We start from the raw sequence: 16968 nt of genomic DNA, 5'->3' as shown, positions 1-16968 counted from the left end.
CACGGTGAAGTCCCAGCGCGGGACTGTCAATGTTAAAGGGGGCATTCCGGCACAGTCCCCGGAAGGGGAGGCGACGCCCATGACCACTGAACCAACAGCAAAGGGAGGTGCCACATTTACCCGATAGTACCTAGCAAAGGTGCAAGAGGAAGCCCAGCTGGCCACAGCACAGATATCAGTGAGGGGCACTCCTCTCAGTAGAGCCCAGGACGCAGCCACACCTCGTGTTGAATGTGCCACCACAGATCCCAGCACTGGCCTGCCAGCCAGGCAGTATACTGTTGTAATCATGTCCACGATCCAGTTCGAGAGCCTCTGCTTTGATAGTCCAGCCCCCAGGACTCTCTCACCATAGCAGACAAAGAGCTGGTCTGTTGTTCTCACTGACCATGTTCACTCCACATTGGCAGCCAGTGCCCTCACAGGGAACAGCATGCCGGAGGGAGGCCCAGACTCCCCCGCCACTGCCGGGGGGTCGTAAGCAGGCAGGATAAAAGGGATGTTCACATGCCTATCTGACAGAACCTTGGGGAGGAATGAAGGGTTGGGGCGGAGAGATATACTCCTCCCCCGGGGTCCATCCGGTAGCACTCAGAACTTAGCGAAAGAGCATAGAGCTCACCCACCCTCTTCATGGAAGTAATTGCTACCAAGAAAGCCACCTTCATAGAGATGGGAGGCAGACTCCAAAGGTTCAAAAGGCGGTTTTGCCAAAGCTGCCAAGACCACATCCAGATCCCAGCTCGCCATTGAGCGGGTCCTAGCTGGATGCAGGCGATGAACCCCCTTCATAAACCTGGAGACCAAGGGATGGCACCCGACTGGCCTGTCCATCATTTACATTACATTACATTTAAGTCATTTAGCAGACGCTCTTATCCAGAGCGACTTACAAAAAGTCCATCCACCCCATATGGCAGGCAAATAAAGCGGCCAAATACACTCTCAGTGTAGAGGCTATCAAACCCTCATCCAAGCGAGACTGCAGGTATTGCAGGACATACTGCACCCCACATGACTCAGGCGCAACCTCAATACCAGTACACCAAGAGCAGAACAACCGCCAGCGCAACTGCTATGCCGCGGTTGTTGCCGGTGCCTTTGCGCTCTGCATGGTGTTCATTACACCCTCCTGTAGACCTAACATGGACCATTGGTGCTGTTCAGTGGCCAAGCCCACAGACTGAGGCGGTGCGGTCTCGGATGCCACAGAGTTCCCCCGGCCTGAGACAGCGGGTCCGGTCTCAGGGAAAGTTGCCAAGGTGTCCCAGACAACAGGGACAGGGGAAGGCTGAACCAGGGTTGTCGGAGCCAGTATGGGGCCACCAGAAGCAGATGATGCTCTGCCATCCTGGTCCTGTCCAGCACAGCCTGGATCCGGGGAAAAGGGGGAAATGCATAAAGCTCCAGCACTGACCAATCGTGATCCAGAGCAGATCAGAGGCCCTGGTGGCTTCGACATGGAGTACCACAGGGGGCAGTGTGCATTGTCTAGGGAGGCAAACAGGTCCACCTGCACCCTCCCGAACTTGTTCCACAGGTGCTGCACCACCTGGGGATGTAGGCTCCAGTCCCAAGGTGGTGGCCCTCCCTCAAGAGCATATCTGCTGCCACATTCAGGATGCCAGGTGCATGTGCTGCGAGTAGAGGCTAGACGTCGCTGAGCCCAGAGAAGGAGTACCCGTGCCATAAGATGGAGGCGGTGGGAACTCAGTCCACCCTGATGGTTGATGTAATCCACCACTGTGGTGTTGTCCATTCTCACCAGGACATGTCTTCCATTCAGATGCAGGCCCAGCAGTACAGCTCAGAGCTCTAGTGTATCGATGTGCCTGCTGCTCCAAGTGGGTAGCCAACAGCCGCTGGCCGACCTGCCCTTGGTTACACCTCCCCCTGCCGATCTGGGAGGCGTCTGTGCTGACCAGCTCCTGGTAGCACATCCTCAGCATCTCCACCCCACCTGAGAGAAAGGAGTGACAGCGCCACCTCAACAATGCCCTGAGGCACTGTGCGGTTACCCGCAGCTGGCGGTGACGATGGCGCTTCGGGTGCAGCTGGTGGGAGTTGTACCCCCCTTTTTTTTTTTTTTTCCATCTTTATTTAACCAGGTAGCCAAGTTGAGAACAAGTTCTCATTTACAATTGCGACCTGGCCAAGATAAAGCAAAGCAATTCGACACATACAACGACACAGAGTTACACATGGAGTAAAACAAACGTACAGTCAATATTACAGTATAAACAAGTCTATATACGATGTGAGCAAATGAGGTGAGATAAGGGAAGTAAAGGCAAAAAAAGGCCATGGTGGCAAAGTAAATACAAAATAGCAAGTAAAACACTGGAATGGTCGATGCTATGGTGACCAGCGAGCTGAGATAAGGGGGGACTTTACCTAGCAGGGTCTTGTAGATGACCTGGAGCCTGTGGGTTTGTCGACGAGTATGAAGCGAGGGCCAGCCAACGAGAGCGTACAGGTCGCAATGGTGGGTAGTATATGGGGCTTTGGTGACAAAACGGATTGCACTGTGATAGACTGCATCCAATTTGTTGAGTAGGGTATTGGAGGCTATTTTGTAAATGACATCGCCAAAGTCGAGGATTGGTAGGATGGTCAGTTTTACAAGGGTATGTTTGGCAGCATGAGTGAAGGATGCTTTGTTGCGAAATAGGAAGCCAATTCTAGATTTAACTTTGGATTGGAGATGTTTGATATGGGTCTGGAAGGAGAGTTTACAGTCTAACCAGATACCTAAGTATTTGTAGTTGTCCACGTATTCTAAGTCAGAGCCGTCCAGAGTAGTGATGTTGGACAGGCGGGCAGGTGCAGGTAGCGATCGGTTGAAGAGCATGTATTTAGTTTTACTTGTATTTAAGAGCAATTGGAGGCCACGGAAGGAGAGTTGTATGGCATTGAAGCTTGCCTGAAGGGTTGTTAACACAGTGTCCAAAGAAGGGCCAGAAGTATACAGAATGGTGTCGTCTGCGTAGAGGTGGATCAGAGACTCACCAGCAGCAAGAGCGACCTCATTGATGAGAGAGAGTCAGTCCAAGAATTGAACCCTGTGGCACCCCCATAGAGACTGCCAGAGGCCTATAGTATAGGCTATAGATCATTTGATTAAGACCACACTTTTTTTTCTCTACATCCTGTTTTTGATGTACTTATTTTCTTTATTCATCCTATGTTTATTTTCTGATAAAACAAGCTTGCATCTCTTTGTCTAACTCTGCTTGATTCAAATTCTTCACCATAAAACATTTGAAATAAAAAAATAAGTCTCTCAAAATTAAAATATTTTTATGTAATCAATTAACAGTGTCACTATACTAGATGTTGAGTTTTTTGACTGTACCACCTTTCTTGTACTTGTTGAAGTGATGGGCTACAGTATGTTCAGTGCAACAGAGTGAAACAGGGAGTTGCTATCTGAACATCGAAATTTGAGTCACGTGCTGTAGGCTATATAGTCTATGAGCCAGGGGAGTCGGTCAGGCTCACTTGTGCCAACGGTCTCTCATAGTGATTTTTTTTTAATGTCCCTAGCGTTGGAAAATGTGTGATAGCGGTGCAGCAATGGCAGCTTTCTCTGTTATCACTTTCTTTAATGAAAAGCATTGTCATTATACAACACGTGATTCCTTACTTATCATATATCATTGGAACGCTATCTATCAGACACATTTTTGGAATGTTCAGGTCAACAGAACCTTGAACTTTAATCTCTAGGGTACATATCAGAATTACCTGTATAAATTGCTTAATAAAGGAAACCCTGAAACACTCAACAAACAGAAATTGACTAGTGTTTCTCAAAGGTCATGAAATGAACTTAAAAATTATATACATGTATAATATACCAACTTTGAAAGCACCAGCTACAACTATTGTAAAAACAAAACAAAAAAAACATATTGTGTCATTGACATTACAATTATGGAAGCTTAGCTATAGAATTCCATATAGTGGGGCAGCTATGTTTTTGGATTGTAACTTTGGTGATAGAGGCACCACATTTCACACACACAGCTAGAACAGGGTTTTAAAAAGATTTGTAGATACAGGGCCGTCACATAATTCATGTATTAACCCCACAGAAGCCTTTTTCTAATATGTTATTTGTGATGTAGGATGCTCAACCAAATGAGCCAGGTGTGTCAGATACACACTACCAGTCAAATGTTTGTACACACCTACTCATTCAAGGTTTTTACTTTATTTTTTACAATTTTCTACATTGTAGAATAATAGTGAAGACATCAAAATTATGAAAGAACACATATGGAATCATGTAGTAACCAAAGAAGTGTTTAACAAATCAAAATATATTTAAGATGAGATTCTTCAAAGTAGTCACCCTTTGACTTGATGACAGCTTTAAACACTCTTGGCATTCTCTCAACCAGCTTCATGAAGTAGTCACCTTAAACTGCATTTCAATTAACAGGTGTGCCATGTTAAAAGTTAATTTGTGGAATTTCTTTCCATCTTAATCCGTTTGAACCAATCAGTTGTGTTGTGACAAGGTTGGGGTGGTATACAGAAGATAGCCCTATTTGGTAAAATACCAAGTCCATATTAAGGCACGAACAGCTCAAATAAGCAAAGAAAAATGACAGTCCATCATTACTTTAAGACATGAAGGTCTGTCAATTCGGAAAATGTGAAGAACTTTGAAAGTTTCTTCAGGTGCAGGTGCAAAAACCATCAAGCACTATGTTGAAACTGGCTCTCATGAGGGCCGCCACAGGAAATAATCAGCCAGACTTACCTCTGCTGCAGAGGATAAGTTCATTAGAGTTAACTGCACCTCAGATTGCAGCCCAAATAAATGCTTCACAGGCACATCTCAACATCAACTGTTCAGAGGAGACTGCGTGAATCAGGTCTTCATGGTCAAACTGCTGCAAAGAAACCACTACTAAAGGACACCAATAAGAAGAAGAAGAGACTTGTTTGGGTGAAGAAACACTAGCAATGGACATTAGACCAGTGGAAATCTGTCCTTTGATCAAATTTACCATTTTTGGTTCTAACTGCCGTGTCTTAGTGAGAATCAGAGTAGGTGAACAGATAAACTCTGTGTGTGTGGGTCCCACCGTAAAGCATGGAGAAGGTGTGATGATGTTTTGCTGGTGACTGTCAGTGATTTATTTAGAATTCAAGGCACACTTAACCAGCATGGTTGCCACATCATTCTGCAGCGATACGCCATCCCATCTGGTTTGCACTTAGTCCCACTATCATTTGTTTTTCAACAGGACAATGACCCAACACACCTCCAGGCGGTGTAAGGGCTATTTGACCAAGAAGGAGAGTGATGGAGTGCTGCATCAAATGACCTGGCCTCCACAATCACCCAACCTCAACCCAATTGAGATAGTTTGGAATGAGTTGGCCTGCAAAGTTAAGGAAAAGTAGCCAACAAGTGCTCAGCATTCCAGGTGAAGTTGGTTGAGAGAATGCCAAGTGTGCAAAGCTGTCAACAAGGCAAAGGGTGGCTACTTTGAAGAATCTAAAATATATTTGTTAACTACATGATTCCATATCTGTTATTACAGAGTTTGTCTTCACTATTATTCTACAATGTAGAAAATAGTAAATTAGAATTAGTAAGTGTGTCCAAACTTTTGAATGGTACTGTAAAAATATGTTAAATTATTCACAGAACTTTGGTAAGAATGTGCCCAAAAAGCTGTCAGAATCATCAGGGGGCTGCATAACCTCATGACACAGAGAGGTGCTTACTGTGAGACAGCTTTAGGTACTTTGACAAATTTCCAAAATGTTCCCCTTTGACAATGTCTTAACCAATTTCAGGTTGTTATACATTGGTGTTGATATTAAAACAGTAGTTAGTTTGACATATTAATACCATTTACAATTAAAGTTGTTATACAGCTGTACATTGGTGTCGATGAAACATATGTTTTGTATTCTACCTGGTGATAACAGGCTGCATTTGACTTGACCATAAAACCTAAACCAAAAGATGAACAAATACTGTGGTTTTAGTTGTGCACATGTGGTAGCCTAATTTAATCTCCATGTGAAGTTATGGAAGGCTGCTAATGTCTTTAAAAAAAGGTCAATTTTGTTCTAGCCCAGCTCGTTCACAGGCAACGAACCGTCTTATGATATAATCACTGACGCTTTCCTCTGAAAGAACCTTTGTTTTGAAAGAACTATTTATTGTGTAGCTAACGTGCATTATGCATTGATTTCGCATAAAGGTGGCAAAGGCATCTGATCCCAAGACGAGAAGTTATAAATTCCTTTAATACTACAAGCCAGTAATATATTTTCAAAGAACATCTGGAGACATTGCAAAGGTAAATAATCTACCAAATAGACAAATTACTTCACCCCTTCTTAATGTCCTTGTGCTTACACCTATTCTCAGTCTTTGACTGGTGAGTCAGGTCTGCTAGATGTGCTTAGTGTGTCAGGTGTGTGAGGGGGTTCAGGTATTGGGGGACTTTCAGATGTAGGACCTTTGTTTGGTGTGTCAGATGACTCAGGTGTTTCCTACAGGCCCGCCTCCTCTTCCTGTTGATCAGGTTCTTCCTCACACTCCCCTTTTGCCATTGTGAGTGATGCTGCTGTGTGAGCTCTGTTCCGCATGAAGACTGTCCTTTTCTTCAGTCTCAGTGTTGCTGCTCTTCATTACTGGCCTGGCCTTGTCCCTATAGGATTGGCATCAAATTATATGCATATTTTAAAAAGGTCCAATGCAGTCGTTTTTATCTGAATATCAAATAATTTATGGGTAACAATTAAGTACTGGGCGTAGTCTGAGTGCGGATGGGTAAAACTGAAAAATATCGGTTATTGGCAGAGAGGTTTGGAACTCTTTCTTATTGATCTATTTACAAATGTATCGCCTGGTGGTGCCACCAGGCCTGCAAAAACTCCATCCCACCAAAACAGGCAAAAATTTCAGGCAGTCTTTTCAAACAGCTCTTACACTAAAAGGGCATTATCATAATTTCACAATTGTACAGTATTATTCCAATCTCATAGAGTGGAACTACATATAAAACATAGGAACATCACATGTTTGACTGCACTGGGGCTTTAATATACATTTCAATAATGTGTTATGTTTTGAGTAAGATCTGCCACTCGCCTGTATGTGATGCACAGAACTCACCTTTTAGTCACTAACTCTTCGTGGATATCGTGCAATGCTCTCCATGAGCTTGATTGTCTTGAGCCAGTCCTCATGCCAGTCCTTAATGCTGTAGTGAGGCTGGCACTGGGTCAGACGAAGAAGGATCAACTGGTTATCTTTGGTGATACGGAGCAACTCTTGCTGTTGCATCTCTCTGCAGAGACTACCATTCCAAGGGAAAAAAGGTTTTCTATTATGTGTAGGCCATTGAGTTGAGGTACAATAGGATGCTAGTTAGTTTATGAACATGGACATTTTCGGACCTGGTGAAGCCTCCCTGAATTTAAGCATACTACTGCCTCTACCAAAAGGTCTAGACCATTGTGGCACATTTAATGTGCTTGCCCTGTGCAAGCTGAGTGGGTCCACACCTGCTTTAGCTGCAGTGGTGTACTGTACTTAAGTATTTTTGTTGCAGTATCTGTACTTACTATTTATATATGACAACTTTTACTTGACTACATTCCTAAAGAAAATAATGTACTTTTTACTCCATACATTTTCCTTGACACCCACATGTACTCGTTACATTTTGAATGCTTAGCAGGACAGAAAAATGCACTTATCACCAATTCACACACTTATCAAGAGAACATCGCTAGTCATCCCTACTGCCTCTGATTCTCGGACACACTAAACACACAAGCTTAATTTATGAATGATGTTTGGTTATTGGCGGGTACCCCTAGCTTTCCATACATAAAAAAAAGAAAATGGTGCCATCTGGGTTGCTTAAAGGACAGTTCCACCCCAAAACAATATTTTGGTATTTGTTTCATTTCATTAGTCCATTGTTGACATATTTCCTAAATATGTTACTTTCAAAATACAGATATCATCCCCGTATGATGCATTTTGACTAGCAAACCTTTTTTTGACTATGTCAACAATAAACTAATGAAACAAATACCAAAATCATTTTTGGGTGGAGTTTTCCTTTAACATAAGGAATTTGAAATCATTTATACTTTTACTTCCGATACTTAAGTATATTTAAAACCAAATATCTTTAGATTTTTACTCAAGTAGTATTTTACTGGGTGACTTTCACTTTTACAGTCATTTTCTATTACGGCATCTTTACTTTTCTCAAGTATGACAATTGGTTATCTTTTCCACCACTGTTTAGCTGTTACCAATTAATATTGGTGTCAGCAGTGGGATTTAAAGCCACACCCCTGAAGAGACTGGAGGTAAACACTATACCTTTTGTTTTCATAGTCGTTCCTGTTGTCGATGCGACCAGTAGTACTCATGATGTGAGATATTTTCTCAAGCAGCATATTGTTTTCCCTCTGAATTTTGGACATGCTTTGCTCCTGAAACTTATTGAGGAAACATTAAGAAAGACAAAAACAAGTAAAGCCAACCAAAACAGCAACAACAAAATACAAGGTAACAACTGCTAAGGTTGCAATATGCTACTTAGAATGTTCAAGGAAAGCCTGGGACAGACGTATTGGTAAGCTTTCTCAAAAGACACATTTGCCAGCTCAAAAGTTCAGAAAAGGGACTCTTTGATGGATACATGGTGAAATGACACGACTTAGAGATCCTTTATCACCTTTTGTTTCTTCATTTTGAGGTCAAGGTGACCATAGGTTTTAGGTGCAGTTGTGTCGATGGTGGGTTTCGCTGATTTGACCTTGACAAAAAAATGACAGTGAAGGGCAACAACACTGGACATTTTTACTTGTTTTGTGGAATTGATGACTCAGGAATATGACAATACTTTGAAAAACAACAGCTAATGACAATGTTAAATTAATATTGTCAATATGTTAAGGATATCTCCAACATTGTTGATAGCCTTTGATTTTAGCATCAAAGCAGCTTTCGCTTACCTTTCTCAGATGCATTTCATAGGAGGCCTTGTCCCACTTCTGCTGCAGGTATTTGTTTCCATTGAGAAGCAGTGGCTGGTACAACAGGTGTTGCATGGCTGCAGTACTTGCACTATTGGTCCCAGTCTACCTCCAGTCAACCTAAGAATTGTCCTACACTGTTACCCCTGCCCTGTGGCCTTCTCTATCTACTGCATATGGAGCTCGCTCGAAGAGATGCAGTCTGTGTTTAGTCTGTTTCCTACAACTTCTGTTAGCTAGTAGAACCACTGTCAACTGCCAAGTACTGTCAACTTACTGTAACCTACCTCCAGCACAGCACTGCCAGATGCCCCACACACAGCCTTCTCTGCTTTGCTAAAGTCTAGCCACTGCATACACAGCTCAGACAGACTGCAGTCTGTTTTCAGTCATACCCAGGTTGCCATGACAGCAACGGCATAGAGTGGAGATTAATGAATGTCTTCAAACACTCTGCTTGCTTAACAAGTTCCACAAAGGGAGGGCGAGGCATTAGAGGATGAGATAAATGGTGTGGCGAGAACCTGTTGAAAGAGTGAGAATATAAACGTCTTCTTGAGCCTTGAGAAGTGATTCTCCACAAAAATGTTTAAAAAAAAATCTTAATTGCACATCTTCTATTAAATAGTTATGATATAATATAGAAAGTATAAAATTCCTACTCTGTCTGTGGGCAGAAATGCATCGTGGTCTATCTATATTTCTCCCTAATATAGAGACGGTCCTTTTTAGTGTTATGACCTTGGATTCAGACCCGAAAAGCCAACATATCTATCGTTTGAAATACTTGAAGTGCGCTTGACTTTGCTTATCAGGTACAATGGAACCAATGGAATAGTGCAAAAACTGCATTAATACTCAAGTATTTCAAATATTGGAGATGTATATATTATATATATTATTCAACCAATTTCTGCTTGGCTTTTCTGTGTCGTGCAAGTATGCAGCAAGTGGACTGCCAGCAAGGCCAAGATATTACCAGTTTAAGGTCATAACATCTTTCAACACCAAAATTGGACTTTTCAGAATGTTCACTTTGAAGTTATTGTTACTGACCCATTTTTACACTCACTCTTATAAATCAAAACAAGACTGCATCGTTTTCATGCAGTTTTCTACTGAAGAGCAACAATTAATACCCTTAGTAACAGTTACCTGGAAACTAACATTGCACCAACACTCCCCAGTAAACAAAGCCAATTTACAAAAGCCTCCCAGGGAGATATTGATGTCATAAATCACAGATCAAATCTTGATTTTAAACTTAACTTTACTGCTTTAGGCTTCTAATGAAGGGGCAATATCCGGCCAAAACACATGGCATTATTTTAAAATAAAAGAATTGTGGTGAAGTGGTGCATTTATGGAAACACTTTCTATGAAGGCCATATGCATAATGCCAGAAATTATGAAGCACTATGTTGCTGTATATTATAAGTGATTATTTGTATGCAGAATTATAAGTCTTTACGTGTGTCTTTATAGCTCTGCTTTTACTGCATTATTACTCTATCAAAGTGCATTATGAGTACATGTATAATGTATTATGCATATAGGCTTCATAGAAAGTTGGGTTTGTACTGTTCATTAGATGAAAATCTGTCAAACCAGAGCCAAATATGAATACATTAATTTATTTGACAAATTTAAAATACAGAGAGTTGTCTCAGCCGAATACAACAATACACACATTCAAAACACGAAGTCAACAGACTTATTTCCATATGGCTGTTTAAAACAACTTCAGTTCACTGGCATGGCATAAAAGTTACTTTAAAATATCATGAAAGTGAAAATATACTTGAGCATTAGAAATATAAAAGTCAACCACAAGTGTGTATCAGATGTATAATTTAAATAGTGGATGTATAACATAAAATACTAGTGATATGACATTGTCATGTCAGAAGTTTCACCAGGTCACTTTGTAGATGCTCAGTGAACATATCAAAAAGATGAGGGATATCCCTTGAGATTCTCCTCCACAGCTAAACATTTGGGCACGCCAAGGAAAATTTTTACAACAGGAAGCGAACATTTACATTTCTTATTAGAAGTCTAGGACACCCACCAGGGCCAATTAATTATCCCCCCACCGTAGCATTACACTGCTGAAGGACCCCTCATGAATGAATTATGCGCAGTAAAATGTTTCCCATCTAATTTGTTGCTTAGTTGTGTAAGGGGAGACATGCGTTTCTGTACACAACAGAGTGGGTTCTGTCTCTTTCTTCCCAACCTGGGACACAAAGTCCAGTAACCTCTGCACAATAAGACAACATATTCCAGAGGCGCTGTCAATACCACCAACCATGAAAAGCCAATTCACAACCTTGTATAATACAGGTTGTTTGTGGGTCTCCCTCTTTATCTTGCTCTGTCCTTCCCTCTCCTTATTTCTTTAAAGACCTATTATACACAGTAGAGTTCTATGTGCTCTTTGATGAAGATATTTCCATCAGCAGCACAAATCACACAGCAGTTGTTTGTTTTCTTGGCCCCGACACAGAGATTCTTCTCCATAGCAACTTAACAACACAGCAGTTAAATATGATTACACCCAGACAGCCATCTACAGTATTAGGTATACAGGTCCTTAAGACAAGCAGCTAGAATCTGATTGTCATGTCAGCCTGGTTACTTATTGAAACCATATGTTTTTCTTACACAAATTGAGTCTTTGTATAACAGGTTAGATAAAGTAATTAGTTTGATTATTTAGCATGTTTTCATGTCCATGTCCTGAGGATGATGGGAAATGCCTTCAAAACCAGCCACTAGTGGTAACAGTGAGCTCTATTACAATCATGTAGACTTGGGTTTTGTTAAAAAACACTGTGGATTGGGGTGGCAGATAGGTGTAATCCCATGACTCCAGATGTGAATGTCCAATGTTCAATCTTAGTTGTAGACACCCAGTTTTTCTTTTTTGGTTTTAACTGTTATCCTAAATCTTAACCATTCAGAATGAATGCAGAAACGTAATGTTTTAACCCTATCCAAAACCTTAACCATTAACATCAAAATGTTACTTTTGGAGAAGTCAACCCAGAGATTTAAAAAACACTTCAAAATTTGACGTTCGGAGAAATGAAAACTCAGCAAAAAAATAAATGTCCCTTTTTCAGGACCCTGTTTTTCTAAGATTCTTCGTAAAAAATCCAAATAACTTCACAGATCTTCATTGTAAAGGGTTTATACACGGTTTCCCATGCTTGCTCAATGAACCATTAACAATTAATGAACATGCACCTGTGGAACGGTCGTTAAGACACTAACAGCTTACAGACGGTAGGCAAGCTTACAATTGGCTCATTCATCCCCCTCCTTTCCCCTGAAGCTATTCCCCAGGACGTTGCTGTAAATGAGAATGTGTTCTCAGTCAACTTACCTGGTAAAATAACGGTAAAATTAAAAAAATTACGGTCACAGTTATGAAAACTTAGATGACACTAAAAGAGGGATTTCTACTGACTCTGAAAAACACCAAAAGAAACATGCCCAGGGTCCCTGCTCATCTGCGTGAACATGTCTTAGGCATGCTGCAAGGAGGCATGAGGACTGCAGATGTGGCCAGGGCAATAAATTGCCATGTCCATACTGTGAGATGCCTACAGGGAGACAAAATGGACAGCTGATTGTCCTCGCAGTGGTAGACCACGTGTAACAACACCTGCACAGGATCGGTACATCCGAACATCACACCTGCGGGACAGGTGCCTGGCATGGCTTGCAATGAGAATGGGCCGAGCGTTATGATATGGAATAGCATGAATACAATGAGGGATTCCGTGTACAGCACTTTAAAATTAAAGTGAATGTGATCTCTAAAGCAAACGGGATATTGTTTGAAGAGATTCCATCGTGTATGATGATGTCATGCAAGGAAGCTGAGTTGAGCTGAAAAATTGAAAGGGAAACTATCGGAGATACACTGTCAAAACATTGGAGGTAGAACGGGTAGGTTAATTACCTGAGAAAGGTGGAAACAATGTACAAATATTTTTGCAACGTTTCCACAGCCAGTCAGTTGCACTACATTGGGATCTATAAGGCATAGATTTAGTTTTTATACAGCAATAGCTATACAGTACTGGATTTATTGTTGTTACTATCTAACTTACATGTATGTTTTGCTTTAGCTCACAATCCTGTCAAATTACCACTGTACAGCTGTTATGGTGATCAGGGTTGACTTTAATTCAGTTAGTTCAGTAAAATGAAAAGTCTTCATAATAAATGATGGCAGATTTGAAGTAAATGATTCACTGAATTGATCCCAGCCCTGGTGGTGACTATACAAAATACTCTTCATACGGGGAGAAGATTGAGTTTAGTTCAGTCGAAAAGCAAGAGGTTTATGTTGTTCAATGGCACCTTGTCTAGGTCGACCGATTATGATTTTTCAACGCAGATACCGATTATTGCAGGACCAAAAAAAAGCAGATACCGATGAATCGGCCGATTTAATTTGTTATTTTTTTAATCTATTTGTAAAAATGACAATTACAACAATACTGAATTAACACTTTTATTTTAACTTAATATAATACATCAATAAAATCCATTTAGCCTCAAATAAATAATGAAACATGTTCAATTTGGTTTAAATAATGCAAAAGCAAAGTGTTGGAGAAGAAAGTAAAAGTGCAATATGTGCCATGTAAAAAAGCTAGCGTTTAAGTTCCTTGCTCAGAACATGAGAACATATGAAAGCTGGTGGTTCCTTTTAACACAAGTCGTCAAAATATTCCCAGGTAAGACGTTTTAGGTTGAAGTTATTATAGAAATTATAGGACTATTTCTCTCTCTACCATTTGTATTTCATATACCTTTGACTATTGGATGTTCTTATAGGCACTTTACTATTGCCAGAGTAACAGTATAGCTTCCGTCCCTCTCCTCGCCCCTACCTGGGATCGAACCAGGAACACATCGACAACAGCCACCCTGGAAGCATCGTTACCCATCGCTCCACAAAAGCCATGGCCCTTGCAGGGCAAGGGGAACAGCTACTCCAAGTCTCAGAGCGAGTGATGTTTGAAACCCTATTAGCACGCACCCCGCAAACTAGCTAGCCATTTCACATCCGTTACACCAGCCTAATCTCAGGAGTTGATAGGCTTGAAGTCATACACAGCTCAATGCTTGAAGCATTGCGAAGAGCTGCTGGCAAAATGCACAAAAGTGCTGTTTAAATGAATGCTTACGTGCCTGCTGCTGCCTACCATCGCTTAGTCAGATTGCTCTATCAAATATCAAATCATAAACTTAATTATGACATAATAACACACCGAAATACGAGCCTTTGGTCATTAACATGGTCGAATCCGTAAACTATCATTTCGAAAACAAAACGTTTATTCTTTCAGTGAAATGCGGAACCATTCCGTATTTTATCTAACGGGTGGCATCCCTTAGTCTAAATATTGCTGTTACATTGCACAACATTCAATGTTATGTCATAATTACGTAAAATTCTGGCAAAAAATGCTGTCAACAAGCCAGGCGGCCCAAACTGTTGCATATACCCTGACTCTACGTGCAACGCAAGAGAAGTGACACAATTTCACCTGGTTAATATTGCCTGCTAACCTGGATTTCTTTTAGCTAAATATGCAGGTTTAAAAATATGATTTTAAGAAAGGCATTGATGTTTATGGTTAGGTACATTCATGCAACGATTGTGATTTTTTTGCAAATGCGCTTTGTTAAATCATCCCCCGTTTGGCGAAGTCGGCTGTCTTTGTTAGGAAGAAATAGTCTTCACACAGTTCGCAACGAGCCAGGCGGCCCAAACTGCTGCATATACCCTGACTCTGTTGCAAGAGAAGTGACGCAATTTACCTAGTTAAAATAAATGAATGTTAGAAGGCAATACTAACTAAATATGCAGGTTTAAAAATATATAATTGTGTATTGATTTTAAGAAAGGCATTGATGTTTATGGTTAGGTACACGTTTGGAGCAACGAGTCTTTTTGCGAATGCGCACCGCATCGATTATATGCAAGGCAGGACACGCTAGATAAACTAGTAATATCATCAACCATGTGTAGTTATAACTAGTGATTATGATTGATTGATTGTTTTTTATAAGATAAGTTTAATGCTAGCTAGCAACTTACCTTGGCTTCTTACTGCATTCGCGTAACAGGCAGGCTCCTCGTGGAGTGCAATGTAAGGCAGGTGGTTAAGAGTGTTGGACAAGTTAACTGTATAGTTGCAAGATTGAATCTCCGAGCTGACAAGGTACAAATATGTCGTTCTGCCCCTGAACAAGGCAGGTAACCCACTGTTCCTAGCCCGTCATTGAAAATAAGAATGTGTTCTTATCTGACTTGCCTATTTAAATAAAGGTGTAATATATGCACTACTCAAAAAAATAAAGGGAACAGTAAAATAACACATCCTAGATCTGAATTAATGAAATTTTTATTAAATACTTTTTTCTTTACATAGTTGAACAAAATCACAGAAAAATTATCAATGGAAATCAAATTTATCAACCCATGGAGGTCTGGATTTGGAGTCACACTCAAAATTAAAGTGGAAAACCACACTACAGGCTGATCCAACTTTCATGTAATGTCCTTAAAACAAGTCTAAATGAGTCTCAGTAGTGTGTGTGTGGCCTCCACGTGCCTGTATGACCTCCCTACAATGCTAGGGCATGCTCCTGATGAGGTGGCGGATGGTCTCCTGAGGGATCTCCTCCCAGACCTGTACTAAAGCATCCGCCAACTCCTGGACAGTCTGTGGTGCAACGTGGCGTTGGTGGATGGAGCGAAACATGATGTCCCAGATGTGCTTAATTGGATTCAGGTCTGGGGAACGGGCGTGCCAGTCCATAGCATCAATGCCTTCCTCTTGCAGGAACTGCTGACACACTCCAGCCACATGAGGTCTAGCATTGTCTTGCATTAGGAGGAACCCAGGGACAACCGCACCAGCATATGGTCTCACAAGGGGTCTGAGGATCTCATCGCGGTACCTAATGGCAGTCAGGCTACCTCTGGCGAGCACATGGAGGGCTGTGCGGCCCCCCAAAAAAAATGCCACTCCACACCATGACTGACCCACCGCCAAACCGGTCATGCTGGAGGATGTTGCAGGCAGCAGAACGTTCTCCACGGCGTCTCCAGACTGTCACGTCTGTCACATGTGCTCAGTGTGAACCTGCTTTCATCTGTGAAGAGCACAGGGCGCCAGTGGCGAATTTGACAATCTTGGTGTTCTCTGGCAAATGCCAAACGTCCTGCACGGTGTTGGGCTGTAAGCACAACCCCTACCTGTGGACGTTGGGCCCTCATACCACCCTCATGGAGTCTGTTTCTGACCGTTTGAGCAGACACATGCACATTTGTGGCCTGCTGGAGGTCATTTTGCAGGGCTCTGGCAGTGCTCCTCCTTGCACAAAGGCGGAGGTAGCGGTCCTGCTGCTGGGTTGTTGCCCTCCTACGGCCTCCTCCACGTCTCCTGATGTACTGGCCTGTCTCCTGGTAGCGCCTCCATGCTCTGGACACTACACTGACAGGCACAGCAAACCTTCTTGCCACAGCTCGCATTGATGTGCCATCCTGGATGAGCTGCACTACCTGAGCCACTTGTGTGGGTTGTAGACTCAGTCTCATGCTACCACTAGAGTGAAAGCACAGCCAGCATTCAAAAGTGACCAAAACATCAGCCAGGAAGCATAGGAACTGAGAAGTGGTCTGTAGTCACCACCTGCAGAACCACTCCTTTATTGGGGGTGTCTTGCTATTTGCCTATAATTTCCACCTGTTGTCTATTCCATTTGCACAACAGCATGTGAAATGTATTGTCAATCAGTGTTGCTTCCTAAGTGGACAGTTTGATTTCACAGAAGTGTGATTGACTTGGAGTTACACTGTGTTGTTTAAGTGTTCCCTTTATTTTTTTGAGCAGT

General features: G+C 41.9%; 1 protein-coding gene across 3 annotated transcripts; it reads right to left on the bottom strand.

Moving 5' to 3' along the window:
- Positions 1 to 6263: 6263 nt before the first annotated feature.
- On the bottom strand, positions 6264 to 9441 carry LOC115115202 (uncharacterized protein CFAP97D2-like). 3 transcript variants are annotated; one of them, XM_029643705.2, is made up of 5 exons: positions 9019 to 9441; positions 8739 to 8819; positions 8381 to 8493; positions 7154 to 7258; positions 6264 to 6686 (listed from the first exon to the last, which is right to left on the bottom strand). In XM_029643705.2, the coding sequence occupies exons 1-5, from the start codon at positions 9112 to 9114 to the stop codon at positions 6569 to 6571; spliced, it is 513 nt and encodes a 170-aa protein (XP_029499565.1). In that variant the 5' UTR covers positions 9115 to 9441; the 3' UTR covers positions 6264 to 6568. The 3 variants fall into 3 exon arrangements, with proteins under 3 accessions (XP_029499565.1, XP_029499557.1, XP_029499571.1); XM_029643697.2 differs by having other exon boundaries at positions 8381 to 8499; positions 9019 to 9440; XM_029643711.2 differs by having other exon boundaries at positions 6599 to 6686; positions 7154 to 7337; positions 8381 to 8499; positions 9019 to 9438.
- Positions 9442 to 16968: the final 7527 nt, after the last annotated feature.

This window comes from Oncorhynchus nerka, linkage group LG3 (genome assembly GCF_034236695.1).
Source record: "Oncorhynchus nerka isolate Pitt River linkage group LG3, Oner_Uvic_2.0, whole genome shotgun sequence".
In the NCBI taxonomy this organism is placed as follows: domain Eukaryota; kingdom Metazoa; phylum Chordata; class Actinopteri; order Salmoniformes; family Salmonidae; genus Oncorhynchus; species Oncorhynchus nerka.
This window is presented reverse-complemented; position numbering and strand designations above follow the sequence as displayed.

Coding starts and splice junctions, on each gene's coding strand:
- LOC115115202 (XM_029643697.2), bottom strand. CDS start 9,114: ATGCAACACCTGTTGTACCAGCCACTGCTTCTCAATGGAAACAAATAC. Junction 8,820..9,018: donor ATGAAATGCATCTGAGAAAG/GTAAGCGAAAGC, acceptor TTTTTTGTCAAG/GTCAAATCAGCGAAACCCAC. Junction 8,500..8,738: donor TCAAAATGAAGAAACAAAAG/GTGATAAAGGAT, acceptor TTCCTCAATAAG/TTTCAGGAGCAAAGCATGTC.